The 17,721-nt window shown below is 38.2% G+C and overlaps 2 protein-coding genes and 1 long non-coding RNA gene across 4 annotated transcripts in view; 1 reads left to right on the top strand and 2 right to left on the bottom strand.

Annotated features, from left to right (window-relative positions):
* Positions 1-17,721, top strand: part of LOC144663902 (uncharacterized) — a 284,797-nt gene that overhangs the window by 116,140 nt on the left and 150,936 nt on the right. The window lies entirely within an intron of this gene.
* LOC144662982 (uncharacterized) lies at positions 534-5,157 on the bottom strand. Its single transcript, XM_078523908.1, has 3 exons — positions 4,981-5,157; positions 3,648-3,754; positions 534-2,958 (listed from the first exon to the last, which is right to left on the bottom strand). The coding sequence occupies exons 2-3, from the start codon at positions 3,725-3,727 to the stop codon at positions 1,290-1,292; spliced, it is 1,749 nt and encodes a 582-aa protein (XP_078380034.1). The 5' UTR covers positions 3,728-3,754; positions 4,981-5,157; the 3' UTR covers positions 534-1,289.
* The window catches only part of LOC144663847 (UDP-glucose:glycoprotein glucosyltransferase 1-like), a 59,447-nt gene continuing 50,853 nt past the window's right edge, over positions 9,128-17,721 (bottom strand). The window contains exons 35-47 of one of the 2 annotated variants that reach the window (XM_078524912.1): positions 17,589-17,670; positions 17,101-17,189; positions 16,164-16,283; positions 15,490-15,574; positions 14,688-14,797; positions 14,272-14,344; positions 13,052-13,155; positions 12,193-12,249; positions 11,621-11,693; positions 11,026-11,067; positions 10,319-10,435; positions 9,760-9,910; positions 9,128-9,323 (exon numbers count right to left, since the gene is read on the bottom strand). In XM_078524912.1, the coding sequence (XP_078381038.1) occupies positions 9,292-9,323; positions 9,760-9,910; positions 10,319-10,435; positions 11,026-11,067; positions 11,621-11,693; positions 12,193-12,249; positions 13,052-13,155; positions 14,272-14,344; positions 14,688-14,797; positions 15,490-15,574; positions 16,164-16,283; positions 17,101-17,189; positions 17,589-17,670 (1,135 nt within the window). In that variant the 3' untranslated portion in view covers positions 9,128-9,291. The remainder of the gene's footprint in view (positions 9,324-9,759; positions 9,911-10,318; positions 10,436-11,025; positions 11,068-11,620; positions 11,694-12,192; positions 12,250-13,051; positions 13,156-14,271; positions 14,345-14,687; positions 14,798-15,489; positions 15,575-16,163; positions 16,284-17,100; positions 17,190-17,588; positions 17,671-17,721) is intronic. The other variant, XM_078524913.1, reaches the window with a different exon arrangement.

Raw genomic sequence — 17,721 nt, 5'->3', positions numbered from 1 at the left:
GAGCAAGAAAACTTTGCCAATTTTAGCACTTTTTTTTCAGAAAGGTAGACAAATCCCGTCACGGTGTCACTTTAAGGTTTTTGCGTTTTTGTGTGTTTGCGTTCTAACATTTTTGACTGGGGGGATGTCAAAATTCAAGATGGCAGACTATTTTAATGTTTGACGTTATTTTGGCATGATTATATATAGCGCCATTATTGGCACGCGATTGTAATAAATTTATATAAGCAGTCAGGACGAATGTATGAAGTAAAAACAATCGGAAATACTCTAAATTTCTGGCCAATAATAAAATTGTAAAAAAGTAAAGCTGATTCAATCACGGAGCTGAGGTTAAAATGGGAAGTCTGCGAAATTTAAATAAACACCCAGCTCTTTTACTTTTATCACTTTTATAAGTTGCCATGAAAATTAATAGGTTCATTCCCGAATAAAATTGTTCCGACGCGTCATTTAATACAAATAATCGCTTAAATATTAGCTAAAGGAATCGTTGTTTCCAGCTGTAATTCTCAAATAAAAAAAACGCACACTTTTATTAATTGCCATCCCCTTTATTTAAGTCTCATGTTATCACAGCTTGTTACACATAAGCTAGCTATAGGAAAAAGCTGAAATTAAACAAGAGGTTCAAAAACGATAAATGAGTTTCCAACTAGCCCAGGCACCACTGAATCAAATTTGAATCCTTGATTCGCCCAAGCTATCCCGATCGCACCTTAAGGTTTAATCCTACGTACTATTTCTTTGCAATTGTTATAAGTATTGCTTAAAAAGTTTAGGTTAACTTATTTGGGTTTAACCCCTCATGTGTATATCGATTTTAAGCAAATAGATGAAAAAAATTTAACCCTTGCGATTATTGGCCCAAATTTATTTTCCCAGCAATAACTTTATTACGACTTTCTTGACAGGGCTCTGCTACGAAATATGTGCTTGTAACCTTAAGATATGCGAGAACTTCAACTTCATTAGAGTAAAACTTTGTGAACGCTATTTAGTGATAATATCCGCCACCCTCTAGCAGGTTCCTGTAATATCCATATCGACTTCTGTTCTTCAAAATCAAATCTAATCAGTTTTGAGTGATACGATATCTTATTTTAAGTAGCTCACTGCAGCGCCCTTTTAAGAAAATAATAATAAATCCACAACCAAGCCCAATAAGCGGCGTGTAAGTTTATGTCTAGACAATGCTAACTACTCCAAACCCTTACTGTATTTTGTAAACTGGACAAAGGTAAGTAAAGAACCAAAAAAGACTTTCCCTTTTCAGTTTGGAATAAAATTCAGGGCTGAGGAACGTTTCCCCAATTTCCCTTTATAGGAAGAGGATAACCGGCATCAATTTGGGAGCTCGGAGGGTTTGAATATCGAAGATATTCAGAGTCCTTAAAGACATACAGTTTCCCATCGGGAAGAAGGGCCATCGCATCAAAACTGCTTTTAAAGTTTTGCGGCAAATTTCCCCACTCGCCGCTATCGAGTGTCTTAGGATACCCGGGATCCACTACATAGGCATACGGATCAGTGTAGCGCACATATATGGGGCCATTGGTGGCATAGGTTATGTTAACTGGGACCTGCACCAAAGATTGGAAAGCCTTGCCCATCTCACCGCTTACTCCCCAGTCACTGTCTAGTGGTTTTGGGTATCCGTTCTGGATTGTTGTCGCACTGGCGTCTGCGTAGGCAATATATTCATCACCTTTTGTGGCATAAACAGTGTATAATGACTCAAGGTAACTAAAGCTATCAAATCCTTGAGCAAAATCGTCTGGCAAATTGCCAAACCGACCTTGTATCAGCTCCGGGTAGGCAGGGTTCAGAGTCGAGTGACTACTGTCTGTGTATCGCGCATAGAAATTACCCTTAAACGCAAAAATGTGGCCGTTTGACAACGTAGTCATGGCATCAATTCCGTAATTAAATGGGAAAGACGTTGTTACAAAAAACTGATAGTTGTCCGCATTATTGGCGGCGTCACTTGGATGTTCTTGAGCGAGCCATTTACAGGCACTTATACCGTACACTATGTCATCTGTATAAGCTAAAGCATGGCTTAACTCGTGTACAATGGTTCCCATTTTACTGTCATATCCCAAGAGACTTGGGAAGCTTTCGTAGAGGGGGCAAAGGTAAAGTGTGCGAGTCCCTGTAAAAGTATATGCCACTTCATATTCCTCGCAGTCTGGGGCATCATGAACATAGGTCATTGTGTCTGATCTTAACAATCCCTCCATTGTCTGATAAATTTGTACGAGGGAACTTACACTACTTGTTCCAAACCAAGTGTCAACCCGGTTTGGACTTGTTTGGACATCTGGAATGGCGGATGCTATATAGTGATATGCAGCCCGATGGACTTCTTTTGTCTCAGCCTTTTGGGCTGCATTTCCCTTAACAACGGGATCTGGGGGAACATTTGAGGATTGACGTTTTCGAATGTCCCCTTCTAGCAAAATCCGTTTATTTTCCCTTTCAAGAGAGCGAGCCCTTTGCCCCCGGGTTCCTTTACCAGGCTTCTTTCCTATTATTCGGAAACTAACATCCGGGGAAGTTAGGGGACTTATTATTACAGGGATAGGCACTTCCATATCACTAACACTACCTACTGCATATTGTAAATAAGTGTCCACGTTTACACTGTACTTTCCCCTCTTGGACATATCATATCCTTCGGAAACATCAATAGTGGATGAGACGGTTTGTCCAGCCTTCACGAGCACGAACTGATTAGGGCCTGGCTGAGTACCGTAGTTTATGTAAATACCATCGTACGGTATCTCCTTTTTTGCTCGAACGACATCTAGGCAATTCGAAGTCATTCCATCCAGTGGTGTTCGCCATTTGAGCACAGAATAGTCCTGCTGTCCGTTGTTCTTCAAGTGGAACTTGCACTCAATTTTGTCTGTAGTTCTGTACTTTGGTAAACACTCCATGGACGCAGAGAAGATACTGTGTAAACAAACATTTAAAATGTGGTTATTTTGTGAATTGTGACTCCTCCAACTTAGAGTGTTACAAAACGTATTGATTTGATTAGTAAAAGCTGATGGCTTTAAGGAATGCACGGCAAAAACGGACTGATGTCGACAAAGAAATGTCACCAGTTTATTTTTGCTGCTTAATATTCTAGCCCTAAAGCTTTTTTTTTTTGTTCACACTCTTTTTTTTTTCTATAAGAATATTGTTTTTTCCGGTCCAAGCTAAATATTCTTATTTTCTGCCGATTTTAGGCTAAAAATATTCTGTGAATATTCTTAGATTATAGCGTGTGACATTTCCGTTTTAGTGTAATTATATTGGGGTATAGATTAAAATTGTGTTCGTGTATAACTTCTTGCAGAAATGTTTTTAGCATCCAACGTACGGCTAGTGCTGCTTTTTTTTACCAGTTTTTCTATGTCAAGAAAGGAAAAATTGTATACTGTTTAGTTTTATTTTCAAATTTTCAACACAATTACATTCTTTTCAAAATCTCAGCCTCGGGTTTATTCTTAAAATATTCTTAAAATTTCGTAAATTTCAGCCTCGATATTCTTATAAAATATAATCTCATAGAAAAAAAGAGTGTACTTTGCGGCGATGATGCAAAATTTTTTTGGACAGTTAATCGTTTTCTTTGCAGTTGTTACCATACTTACTTCGATTCCCGAACATCGAATTCCAGATTTGGATCACCATTTGCCATCCCCAAGATCAACAAGATTATCAAGACTGTCATCTTGGATAGCCTTGTGTATCAGTTTGCCTGTACAGGAAAAAAACAGTTACACAAACTTTGTTCCAAGCCTACAATGATAAGACAAAAAATACTTAATCCTGATTGCCAAACAACAGAATATAGCTTTCGATGTAGAACGAGTGCCTTTAGGTGTAATATAATATCTGCAAATCAAAACAAACGTTTGCGAAATTAGTCCAAAGAAACTTAAAGACCTGTAACGGCTTTTAACATACTTTCAAGACTTCTGACGAAAAATTCACGAACACTTCCGATGCTTGTCGTAGATAACTCGAAAGTGCTGAAAATCAAAGACCGTAGATCAAAGACCGAACTTACGAATTTCGAGATTCCGAACATTACGATCACCTGAAGACTTTCGAAGGTCAGCAAATTGTCGTATATCACAGGTCTTTTCCTAAAACGCTATGGGAAAGTTTTATAAAGAACTCTAAACCTGTTTGGAAGGTATTCTGATGATCACTTATGCCAGTGGGTAAAATAAAAATTAATTAATTCTCAAGTTGAAAGACGTGGCATTGTCACAGTCATAAATGATCACCGCCAAATTTAAAACTCAGAAAAGAATTTGTTTTCATTCATTAAAAGTTTCAGCACTGAAGTATGCTTTTTCTTTTTGACGATTCTTGTCGAAGGTCTTAAAATTATCGATTGGATCGAAGTTTTCTAGTGTGCAGGAACGACTGTCTACCTAAACAATTCTCACAGCATTTTAATTTGACTAATACGAGCAGCAGAATCCACGATTTCACGAGAAAGTAATTCCTTTTCACTTCAACGATGTTGTGTTAAGGAAAGAACAGTTAAAAAGACGATTCACGGATTAACCATTGCGTCCCCGCTTTCCTATAAAAATTAAAACGTGGACACATGTACACTTGAAAATGTTTTTTTGAAAATATGAAAAATAGCGAGTAGGTAAAGGAAACCCTTGCATTGTCTGTAGAGTTTAGAATTACCTGTCTAATATGTCAGATTTTCTTTGTATCTGGCTCAAGGGATCTTTAACCGATACAAACGAGCAGATAAAAGCGAATAAAAGCCCATTTACAAGACCTATTGTTAACAAAACGAAACAAAAAGGATATAATATTCTACTGAACACTTCAATTTGCCCCACTAAACTGTCAAAACTGAGCTGAAGCTTTACCAATTTCTCAAAAAAGTGTCATAAGTATATATTTTATCAATCTCATTATGTTAAGATATCACAGCATGTAATGCAAACGTACCTGAATGTGTTATTCTTCAGAGTTTGCTTGTCGTATCTTCAGACGTTTCTTCTTGTATACTTGCTGCGAGTGTGAGCAACCCAACAGGGCCTCTAACGTTTTATGCGCTACCATTGCGTGCAAAACGCTGAGCATTCTTGATAGCACATGGCAACAAGTTTGCTGCTAAGAGAACGTTGTACGTCAATAGATGATGTAGAAGCCCTTAATGGCTCTCTTTGCGAAGCTCGTAAGAGCAAAAGACACGAGAACATCCTCGATTTGCTGGGCAACTGGATCGCTGCTAAGAAATAGTTTAACATTAATTTACGCTCTACCGTTAATGGGATTGTGTGGGAGGCTCATTAATCATGACTTGTCAACTGCGGACACGTGAGGAATCGATGAAATACCTTGAAGTATAACTGAACGAACCAAAATGCAACATCGATCACTCTAAAAAAACAAGGTTTTTAAACGCAGTTATCATCGAAGTTTACTTAATTCACATCACACGTTCAACGTAGAGGGGATTGCGCTTATGTATACAAATAAATCCGCAGATATGGCTGTCTACAAACGTCTCAAGCAACCGTTATAGACAGCGCAGTTTTAGCTATTTGGAAGCATTCTCATAGCAACAGTCCAGTTGGCAAATGAAGTAAGGAACGTCGTTCTGTTTTGCACTTACATCAAACATACGTTTCGTGTCAGGAGCCTTCTTAGTACGTGATATGAAACATAAACTGAAACTTAACATGGTAAACATTTATTCACAATTCGACCCCCGCATCACGAACTCGGTACCCTGTGTAGCGCCGATTCTCGCATATTCGTTGCTTTGCGCAAAAACTGACGTCAATCGCTCCGCCATGCCACAGACTCAGAAAGAGCCCATTGCAAAAGAACGGCTAGTTTCGAAAACTACGGACCTCGTTCTTTCGGCTTTAATTAGCAGTTTATTTCTATCGCTTCTTTCGGAGATCGAGACAAAGTTACCTATTGGCAATTTCCAAGTATTGTTCTGCGCATCCTTGATGTGCATAATTTTGCGAGTTAAATTAGCACGCACGCATTAAGATCACGGTCGGGTTTCTCTTCGGCTTAGGTTACGAAAAATTAATACGCTTTTTTATTTTAGTAAACCTATCCCTTTTCCTGTATTTCAAGCCCAGCAATAATCCTCTTTCTGTAGTTGTAGACCTGGGCAATTGCCTTTCAAAATATAAGCTATGTCCTCGCAATCAAGAAAATAAGTGTAAATTGGAGATGTGTGCCTTTGTCGCGAATGTGTAGTTAACTGTGCATTGCATTCTTTATATTACATCGATCCATTTTGCAAGTTTTCGCTTCATCCTTGTTTTTCTGTTCCCGCGAAACGTACAGTTAATTATTATTCAAATGTACAAGACCCTTGCAGCTAATATTCCAGGCCATTATGAGGCACCTTCAGTAGATTATACCTCGTTCGCGGGCATGGTAATTTTTTTATTTATATTTTGGTTTTGGAGCATTGGCTGTGTATATATCAATCTAGGACGCCTAAAATGAAATGCGTCAATATAATTTCAAGACGCATAAACTCTCTACAAGGGATCCAAAATCATTAAAATAGAGTCTTCTTATTATTCCTCCGAGGACTCGGTTGACTGCGTACAAGTGCAATAAATTCGTCCCCCTTTTGGCCTAGATATTGGTCCCTTTTGGCCTAGATACATCATCTTGACGTAGTATACTGCCTAAACTGATATATTACAGACACTTATGTCAAAATAGATAGAGCCATTAAATCACAATTATCGGAAAGGGAACGTCTCCAAAAAATGCCTGTCAACTTTAATTTCAAGGGAATCACTGTATTGTTTGTGGTTTATCATTAAAAATGGAAGGAGTTAGTCTTGTTACGTAGACAAAAGAATTTTCAAAATTTTCAACAGTGTTATTTATTGTCCTTAAGGATTATCAAAAAAAACATGGGTTATATACACAAGCCCATTTTAAGTTGTTACCTATAGGGCGTTCGCTTCATTCGGAACATCTTTGCTTTCGGAACATTTTATGACAGGTAAATTATATTACGATTACTGAAAAAGAACATGAGCAAAAAACCTTCAGGTAAATATTAGCACCTTTGCGAAGTTTGCAAATGTGCAGAGGCCCAAACAAATAAAATGGCGGTAGAATGTTTGAAATATCGAAAAATAATAGAGTTTGCATAGATTGGGTATAAATCCATAAAACGGTTATCAATTTGAAAGTCAAATGTATTTTCGACGTTGAGAAATCCTCCCTGAATATTCAAACAGTTGAAATCCGTTAATGAGCAAAATGGTCCGGCCAACGTCATCCTCAGAGACCCAGGGTCAGTTAGTCGGGGCAAAACAAAAGTAAACTCGTCAAAACATCGGAGCGATCGTGCGCTCGTTCAGCCCTTCTTGGAAACTTTGCATGGAAACTTGCCGGCTTTACTTCGTTTCGCTCCCACTAAGGGACGGGCCATTATTTTCTTGGAGGGGGTGTTTTCCTCCGCCTTTTTTTTGTTTGCACCTCTCACATTTTTTTTTTTCTATTTTTTTTTCTTCTGTTTCCATTATTTTCCTTTCGGCCCTCCAATTTTCTTTCTCCCCCCCCCCCCTTCCAAAAATAATGTCCGTCCCTAACTGCTCTGGTTCTCCGAGAATGGTCTACTTTGAAAATGGCAATTTTTCATAGTTTCTTACTTATTAACGAATTTCTATTGTTTCAATATTCATCCGTGAATATCTCTCCAACGAAAAGAAATGATTATAGGGCAACTCATCAAAATCGTCATTTTTAACATTTTTCTTTATTTTTCCATAAGCATGGAATACATAGTGCGAAATAGTTTCATGTTTCTTAACGGAAACCCTGGGGAGGGGAGAGATAGTTCTTAAGGGTAACATCACGTGGTCTGCAATGGGACAACAAAAAACGAAGCTAAAGAGGTCTATTGCAATACACTGGTGTACTAGACTAGCAGCAAAATCAACTTATTAAATCGTTCATGTTAGAACTAATTATGAGAAATTTAATTTGCACTTCTCCCTTCCTCCTGTTTGGAAGAATTTGGAAGAAAAATTAAAAACGTTTTTAGGCAAATTACGACTAATTAATCTAATGTCGTTACTCACGACATGGCCATTCTGGAGTGAACTTCTCCGTTAACGAGCAAAATGCTCCACCTTGAAAAAGGACAGTTTGGCAAGCTTTAAATTCATCTAAAAAATTTCTATTGTTCCAATATTCGTGCGTTAAGATCTCTGTGAAGAAGGTGATTCCCCGTGCAATTGATTCGCGTTTGAAAGAGTGTATGCAGATGTCGAAGTCAAAAGCCTTTTATGCGGAGAAGTTCCTCTCGTAAAGCGAGCACAAAACTGTTACTCGAGGACACAAATAGAAGTTATACATTGCATTGTTCCTAATGCTACGGACTTTCTATCGCTTTCTTTTCAAGAAGTACTTAAGGAAACTTTGCTTTCAACCACCGCAAAGTCGTGAGGGAAAAAAAAAAATTTTAAATTTTAATATTTTTTTAAAGGAAAAAAAAAAAAAACCCACAAATATTATTTCTGAGTATTCGCCTTAAGGGCAAAAAGTATAGCAGTTGTAATGCAGGTATTAGAAGGGATATAAAACAAGACGACATTTAATGGCGATAAGTAATCCATGTTACACGCGACAAGTTTGAGCGCACCTGATTTTTTTAAGCAGTTAAAAACCCTCAACATATCGCCGTAAAAATGCTTCATTAGAAGTCCTCCAGCGAGCCATGCTACATAATGTTGCGTTAAAAAATCTTCGTTAAAATATCGTCTCGTGTAACATCAGTTTAAGTAAACAATTTTAGCAAGATGAATCTTCTAGTGACAAAGCTCTTTTAATCCGTTTTATTTAAAATTCTTAGAAGATTCCTACAAAGCCTCGCTATTGCAATTGTTTAAATAGAACAAGTAATTTATTTACTATTTATAAAGAAGAAAATTCCGTAAAACAGGGACATTCCACATAAAACGTTCGAGAAAACACAATTATTGAAGTATACACGTATCGGTTTTACATTCGCCATTTTTTTTTTCTGTACATAGCCAGTTCATTCTCACAGGACAGGCATACTAACCCCTATTATAACCGCCGTGTAACGTCCTTAGTGTTGCAAGGGTATACAGGGCAGATCACATCTAGAAAACAGTTCAGCAACAGCAAAGAACAAGCTTTGAAAGCTTGTCGTTACTCTCGCAATGATAACGGGAAACAGTGTAAGAACGCAAGGTATTAGTACAGTATTCTGTCCTAAGTGGAAATTTTAAGAAACTACAGCTCTTCCTTTGCTTTGCTTGGAGTATCTGTGAGATAAAAGAAACATACTGTAAGTCATCAAACAGACAACAACAAAACAATAACAGGATCAGTGCACAAATGTTGCTACAAATACAAAAATGCCTCCGTAGTCCTGTTGTAGTTTCAGAATTTCTTCGCACGGGTTTTACGTCCACTTACTTTTACCTTAAGGCAGAGTTTGAAGATAACGAGAGAAAAAAAAACTGTTACGGACCTCGCTTTCCTCGGTCCGTACCAGAACGTTCTCGGGCGATATACTCAGAGTGCTGCCTTCGTGCCTGATTAATAAGAAGGAACTATACACTGAGCGTGTTCAGCACCAGGTAATGTAGCAGTACCTCAAAGCTTTAGCTTATTCACCCTGCCCTCTTGTCCTCCCAGGATAAAGAACAAGATATAGAAGACATAAGCTCTACATGCATATCAAAACGTTTCACTTACCACTTGGTTTAGCAGGTTCAGTTTTTGACGAAGCCGTCTGCGCGGATAGCTTTTCTTGTAGTCTTCTTACTTCATTGTCTAGATCGGTCCACTCTTTGACTATCCTCACAGCACTGTGTAGTTTAGGTTCTTTTGTCATGGGATTGTTACACTAATTGAAACATAAAATAAATGTACAACTAAGTGATAATTTTAGGCTTTTTACTCTAGTGGCTTGCGGTTTAAAAACGCCTGAAAACAGAAAAAAAAAATCAATGCTGTCACGGGATTCGAGCCCGTGACCTTCGTGCTACCGGTATCGCGGAGGTCACGGGTTCGAATCCCGTTGAAGCCCTGACTTTTGTTAGGCTTCTTTTCCCCAGTTGCTTGGCTCACGACAAAGATGGTGTTATTGCTTGTATCCCAGTAATATTTCCAGCATTACAAGTTTTACGAGTTAATCAGCAGCACCACTTTGACTGATTAGAAGCAAAATTACCTACAAAATAACAACCCAAATCCTGAAATGTACTGCCTAATATTTTTTACATGTTTTTACATTACTGAATATAATACAAACCAAGTCAATAGCTTTAGCTCTGCTCTTTGATTCATCATCACACCATGTTTCACACCAAAGCCACTCCTGAGGGAGGGACCTGATAGGCACTTGATGTATCATGTTGTTGGGCAAGTCCTGAATAAAGAACACAGGGTTGAACGTTTGATTGCATGATTGTAGAAGACTACGTCAAGGTAAGATAAACAACCAGAGAGAAGGCGAAAAAAATATTTTCTCTATTTCCATCATGCCAGCTGTCTCTTGCTTCCAGCAACTATATGTGCCTCTGACTCTCCGAGAACGATTAACAGACCAAGAAAATGATTGCTTTTAAAATAGCCAAATGCAGCATGCATCCTTAATACTGACTGTGGAAAATTTACGCGAATTTGATGCAATAGATTTAAAGTTCTTGTAGCTCCAGTTCTTACTTGTTGCCCCTGTTTTGCACCAAAGTCTTTCCTATATGAGAAAAGGGTTTTAAACACTTCATCGTTGCGTGTTGACACTTGTCATTTTCGCTTTTTTTTGTTTTGGCCTTTCATCCTTTTGCCCCCCTTCCTCCTCTCCTCTCTTTGTGTGTTCGGTCCGCTCCTTTCCTGCTGGGGGGGGGTTTTGCGCGTCTCTTTGCTGTGGTTTTGTCTCGCGGCGACATCATGTGTCACTACTTTGTCAAATATTGTTGATAGACATTTCAAATTATTCAAAACTACGCAGCATCCCACCTGATCAAGGTTTGACAGACTGTTGGGATCCTGGCTCAATCCCTGCATGATAAACAAACAACTTGTTACAAACATGTTCTTATGATAACTAGTAAAACTGACTTTTTTAGGGGTAGTAAAGCAACATAGTACATTAAACTGGCTAGTTTGTTTGCATACATCATAATACATCACTCTTATGTACCCTTGTAAAATTCATTAATTATTCATGAGGGTGCACCATTCCGCACAGTTTCTCACTGTACACCTGTCCCCATACATCACATATTACTTTGTCACTCTCTCTTTTTCTTCATTTTCAGATCTCTCTTTCCTTCTTCATTCTTTTTATTGTTTTCTTTCCATTTCCGTCCGATCGCTCTGCTCGCCTATCGCTCGCCATTGTAATGCCCATACAGTCTCCCGCTCATATATCTCCGAGCATTTTAACAGTACCCAAGGTACAACGGGCAAAGACAAGACTACAACACCGAGAACTCCATGCCCTACTCTTTACGATAAGCGTGTGTCAGTGATATTCACATTTCAGAGACGTATACACATAAACCATACGTCTGCTATTTCCTCTAAAGTCGGTGGATAACTTTTCACTGACCTGATATTGTCCTCTTAGTCTGTCGCCAGCTGCAAGACGTCTGAACCGATCCAGATCCACAACGTAAAGTGCACTGCGCCAAAAAAGAAGAATGTCCAATTTTAAAACTTTAATGATTAAAACAAATTTATCGATGCACACGTTTATCTAGGAAGCACCGACCCAAGTTATTTCAGAAGTTCTGCAGAATTGAAACAATATTACCGCATAACCTCGCTGGCTAAATGGTTATCGATACAAAAGTTCACCAGTTAGTGAGGGCACACTGATCCACATTGTTTAATTCGTTAGAACTTTTTTTTAACTAAATTAGTGAGAAAGGGACACAAAAGTTTCGATGTCGCAAAAGCAAAAAGCAAAAGCTTGGCTACTTATCAAATTCGACAGTAGCTTAGTTATTTGGGAATGAAATTAACGGGGACACATTAGAAATAACCATCGTGAATAGTGCATTTTACAAAAACTCAATTAATTTGAAAACTGTAACCGTCAAGAAGCTTAGGGTTATTATCTTCTCTTCCTTTCTTAAAATCGCAACTCGTGTGATAGCCCTACTGCGGTATTCCCCTCACCTGATGTGATACGGCCTCCCCGCCAAGTGACTTCTCCAGTAACCAACATTCCAAAACCTGCAACAAGGAAATACGTTTGTTGTCGGCTTCTAATAGACAAATATTATTTAAGGCCGGTTTTCACTAGCAAAGCAAGACAAGCGCATCAAAATGCAATGCACTTGTGCTTTTGCTTGCGTCGAAGCCGTTTTCACGGTGAAATACGAGCTTTTATCCTTGCGCTTGTGTTTGCCCTTGCGTCCATAGTGAAAACCAGGCTTAAGTTTCAATTTGCTTTCAACTTTCTTGCGGTACAAAAACAGCTGTGTCACAGTTTACTGTTCTGTAAACTAAAGGTAGCTTAAATTTTGTAATATTTGTTCGTTATTGATCCTTTATTTTGGCAATATACATCCTGTTTATTCACCGAGACATTCTGCTTTAGAATTTTCCAAAGCAAAAAATGGCTTTTGCAATCAATGCAATCCTTGTTTTACTATGAATAGGAAGCTTTAGCAAACCAGGACGCCAACGTGAACGAGAACGTCATCAAACAAAATGTTTAATAAGCAAAATAATAACTCTGCACGTGCGTTTTAAATCCTAGTACATTTCTTGGCCGTTCTCTGTGAAACAGCAACGTGAAATAACCAAGTTCTGCATATTTTTGGAGAACGTGAACAAAGGCAGCTAAATTTCCGTATTTCTATCTGGGGAAGAACGCTTTCTTTACATATTCAGCTTCGGTTAGTTCCTAAACCAATAGATACACTGAATACCTCTGGATAATTGCGAAATTCCCGAGTAAAATATAAATTCATTTTGCACCAGGCGCTGTCCTCGGCGTCGCCATCGTCATTGCTAAAACTCTTTATCTCACCTAAAACCGTCCATCTCTTTGCGACTGTTACAAAATGGTGTGTACGCATACGGAGCTCCGTGCAAGTTCATTTCATTGAGTTCCTTTAGGTCCGCCCTAACAATCTGAAAACAAAGAGTTAAATGGAATAGGGTTGTTAATTAAAACTAACTATTTTAAATTCAGTGCATGCACTCAGACACTGGGAGACACCTGATGCCAATTTATACCACGTAGTGTTTCCATGAGACGACAAAGAATAACTCTGCAGTTTCAATAAGGGAAAGTTTATAAAAATATGCATATTAAATCATCGGCTCGCAAAGAGTCCTTGCAAAGTAAGAGGAGTCTTATCTTAAGGTCGCGCAGGACCCTTGAAATCATTATGTATGTATTTATTTCAAGAGTATGCACGAACTGCGACGACTGAAGCCGAAAACAAACGAAATATTCACGACAATATCAGTCTTAAAGTTCTTTGTACAAGTAATTAGACGGTATTGTTCTCAGCTTAGCGTACCGTGCGCTGAAACAAAGCGAATTATCATAATGAGATTCACAGCTGCGAATAAAGCACAAGTCGGTTGTAAACATTGACTCGGAAGGTCTTCGGAAGCGGAAAATCCTGCAATTTTGTGTCCAAGTTTTCTTCGCCGATATAGAATTTTAGGAGTTGATATCGCGAGGAACATGAACTTGGTGCACTCTATTGTGTTATGACAAGAGCGAATTTTGAAATTTCGTTCTCAAAATGAAGATAGCACGTTTCAAAGTTTAGATTTCGCATTTTTGCTCTCTTAGAAGCAGATAACTTTTAGCAGTTTTTGAAATCGAAAATTTCGTCCTTGTAATAACACAAAAGAGGTTATGATTCATCACTAGGTTATATAATCATTTAATTCGGTGCGCTGTTGTAGCCGAAAACTTGGACACAAAATCGCATTATCTGTAGTTAAACTTTTAAAGAGCCTGTAACATTACAGTAAACGGTCATCTCTCATTAAAAGGACAATCATGATGTAATTCCATAATCCCTTAATATCCTTGATAAATTTTAGAGGAATCGATGTTCAAAATGTGGCGAATTAAAGCTTTACAAGATAGCACCCCGTCAAGAAACTTGGCTAATGAATTTATTAATGAGCAAGGGTCCTGTGCGACCTTAAACAAAGCAGGTTAAAAAAAAAAAAACATGAATTTGTGGTTAAATAAAGTAAAACACAAGGGTTGTAAATACGTACCAAATCTGCATCAACGAAGATAATTTTCTTCACATGAAGAGGGAACAGAACATCCAGAAACAAAATTTTGTACCTGTGAATAAAGAAATGAAGAAAAAGAGAAAGAAATGAAGTAAAACAAAATGAGATAGTTACAGTGCCTTCTATCTACAATGTGATTTTAAGAAGCGTCATGAACATCCCAAAATTGTAGAAAATCCACAGGCCATGTCTTGGTAGGATTTGAAACCACGACATCGCACAAAAATGAACACTAGATTGAAATAACATCCCCCCTCCCCCCCCCCCCCCCCAAAAAAAAAACAAAAACAAAAAAAAAAAAACAAAAAAAAAATGAATGTACCAAAAACTGAGAATGAGAATTTTGTTGCCGATGTCAGTTCTAAACACACGTCAGTCAGTTGCTTGGTACTTACCCCCATATAACCCTCTGTTTCTCTGTTTGGGCGTGTAACCAGTGAGGCCAGTGGTATTGTACAAGTTCATACTGAAAGCCGTACTCTTTGGCCATGTGAGGCAGGAACGCCTTGTAAAAACACAATAACAGACAAAATGTTGTCAGAATCTGAATACCTGCGGCATCTAATGTACCCTGATCTAGGCCATCAAACATTCATAGCGATTTAATTTTAGTTTGTTTCACTTTCTAGCATATGCACGGTACCTAAGAACAACTTTCACCGGACAAACTGTTTGGGCAGTATCGTGTGGAAAGGTACTAAGAAAGCATTGTTATATACACAGAAGCATACACGCCTACTGATTTCTGTATGAGTGCTGATTGCTTAGATATGTATTCCCAACAAATACAAATTTCGTCTTTTGGAATTACTTGTTAAATTAAAGTATTAAAAGAATTCCCATTTTTGAGAATACCAAAATTGGGATTGTTAAAACGTTCAATCCATATTAATATTTGTATCAACAGTGGCGGATCGAGACCTTGATCAAAGAGGGGCCCGTTTTGTGTCTGTGCACCCAAAAAAATATTGGCAGGGGGCGGGGAGTCATAAGAAAATGTCTTTTAACAAAATTAAGGTGGGGCCCGGGCCCCCAGGGCCGCTTCCCTAGCTTCGCCACAGATATTTAACGAGGTTAAAGTTGCGTAAGACGCCAAAACTTTCTACCTCATAATAATATTTGTTCTGTTTGTTTATGCAAAATGAAAAGTTCATATCAATTTTAATTAACTTAAATTAAATGATTTTATATAACTACCTTTATCGTTGGTGAGAGGTAGTTCTTAAGGAACCAAAACTTCACAGGATTTTTGGTATTCTTCATAACAGTAAGCATCATTATTCTAAAGGAAATAAAACACAACTTATTTATGAAGAAATACTAAAAGAAAAGGAATGTTCTGTGAGTGACTATCAAAAATACTTAGTTAGTTTTGGTCTGAAACACAATACTAGTAATACTGGTTTGAGTAGTAAACTATCATTTTGAAGTTTCCTTTAAAGCTGATTTTGAGTCCGTACAGCAGAGCCTCAGAGTTCATTTCCATTTTTGGTTTATATAAGTCGAGACGATACACTTCGATGACAGCTTACACAAAGTTTTTTGAGACCGCCATACAGGTTGTTTCCTTAACGAATGCTCGATAACCTGGAACTTTTCTGGAATAACGTCGAGGTTCTTCTACTCGTCATTATCATTATTATATTTTTGCAAGGATATCTGGCGTCCTGGAATTCTTATTTTGTCTGATAAACATCCGTTCGTTTGAAGCTCACCTAGACAATGCAGGCGGGTCCTTGGGCAGAACGCACTGGAAGGCACGTTCAATTTGAGAACACTTTTTGTACATCAGGAAAATAAGACGAAGGCCTTAGACAATGGTGCGTATGTTGATCGCAACAAGTTAGTCAGGTATGGAAGATAAATTTTACCTCAAGAAACGTTCGTAGAGATGGCCGGATGCAACTGAGAAAACGTTAATTGTTTCATCTTTAGGGATGTCTTCTTTTGTTTCACTTCCAACAATGCTAGGTAGATAAGAATGAAGAAAGCTGCTTCCGGTTATACAGACTACTGACACAACCCAACAACAACAACAACAACAACAGCAATAACATAAACGACAGCAACAACAAGAACAATAATAACAGAAGGCGGCCATCTAGTAATTGTAGCGAATGTGGCTCCTACGAGAGGTGTATGGTCGATTTTGAGTGAGATGGTTCTCTTACAGCACATAGTTGATTATCAACTGGAAGATGATAAAGATAAATAAGCCGGAGTAGCGAATTCTGAAAAGCTGACGTTTCGAGCGTTAGCCCTTTGGGGTTCCATTTGCTCCGACGAAGGGCTGACGCTTGAAACGTCGATACTGCGGTTTATCAACTAAGTATTTCATTTGATCGCCGACGCATTAACTTGGAGCAATAGACTTTTTGCAGCCTACTTCTTAATCTTTTGAATTGACCTCCAAGCCTCGTTAGCATGTGCAAAAAACAAAAAGGAATTTCAACCTGCGGCGAGGCTTGGAGGGCAATTTGCACGTACAGAAAATAATAAAAAGTAGGCTGCAAAAGGTCCATTCAGCTGTGCGGAGAAACTTGGGATATTTGTACGTGGTCGCTAAGTATTTTTATAACAACATTCTGAAGTGGTTGGCATAAAATACCCGGCCCTTTATACCGGCAGAATAATTTCACAAACTGTTTTGGACTCGGATAAAGTTTAAAACGCAACCCTAACGTTTTTGCGTTTGCTTCATTCGCCGCCTTATGGTGCCTTAATGCATGATTTGTTAAGTATGTTTTCAGTTTCTAGAAATTTGGTAAAAATAGAAGACCACACGGAACATAAGGCAGTTCAAATCACCTTGAGAGTGAATCCCATATGCCTCCTGAAGACTTGCTGTCAGAATCACTAAGAAGATCTTTTCCTTCCATGCCAGGCTTTCTTTTAACCTGAAACAAGGAATAACAGGTACTCAGTGACACAGTAATACAAAAATCACAACAAATAAAACTGGATAGACTTCATCTGCCACAAAGTTCAAACAATGTATGGAGGGAAAGAGTTTATTGCTATGGTACAAATTAACATTAAAGTAAGTTTAAATTCGAGATAAAAAGATTTTGTTGGTCAGCAGCGTATTCCCTATATTTCCAACCCTGGGGTGGGTGTAAGACCGTGTAAGCGTGTTATGGGGAATATCTTTTACTCTCACAACTGGGGGGGGGGGGGGGTTAAAAGGGGGGGGGGGAGGGGCGCAATTAAATATTTTTTCCTTTATTTTTAACTTAAAATATGACGTAACTAAAAATGCAACTTTAACATAGAAGGAATCTCTAGAGTTGTCTCACCTTTACTTTCATAAGCTTTCCAATAAAACTGTCGACAACAACTGTAAAATGACCGTCATCTTCCTTTTCGCTTCCAGAAACACTAGAAAAATAAAATAAAAACAACTATCACTCGGAGGCAAAAACTAACGTG

The sequence above is a fragment of the Oculina patagonica genome, chromosome 8, assembly GCF_052425735.1.
Source record: "Oculina patagonica isolate OP01 chromosome 8, crgOcupat, whole genome shotgun sequence".
Classification (NCBI taxonomy): Eukaryota; Metazoa; Cnidaria; class Anthozoa; order Scleractinia; family Oculinidae; genus Oculina; species Oculina patagonica.
This window is presented reverse-complemented; position numbering and strand designations above follow the sequence as displayed.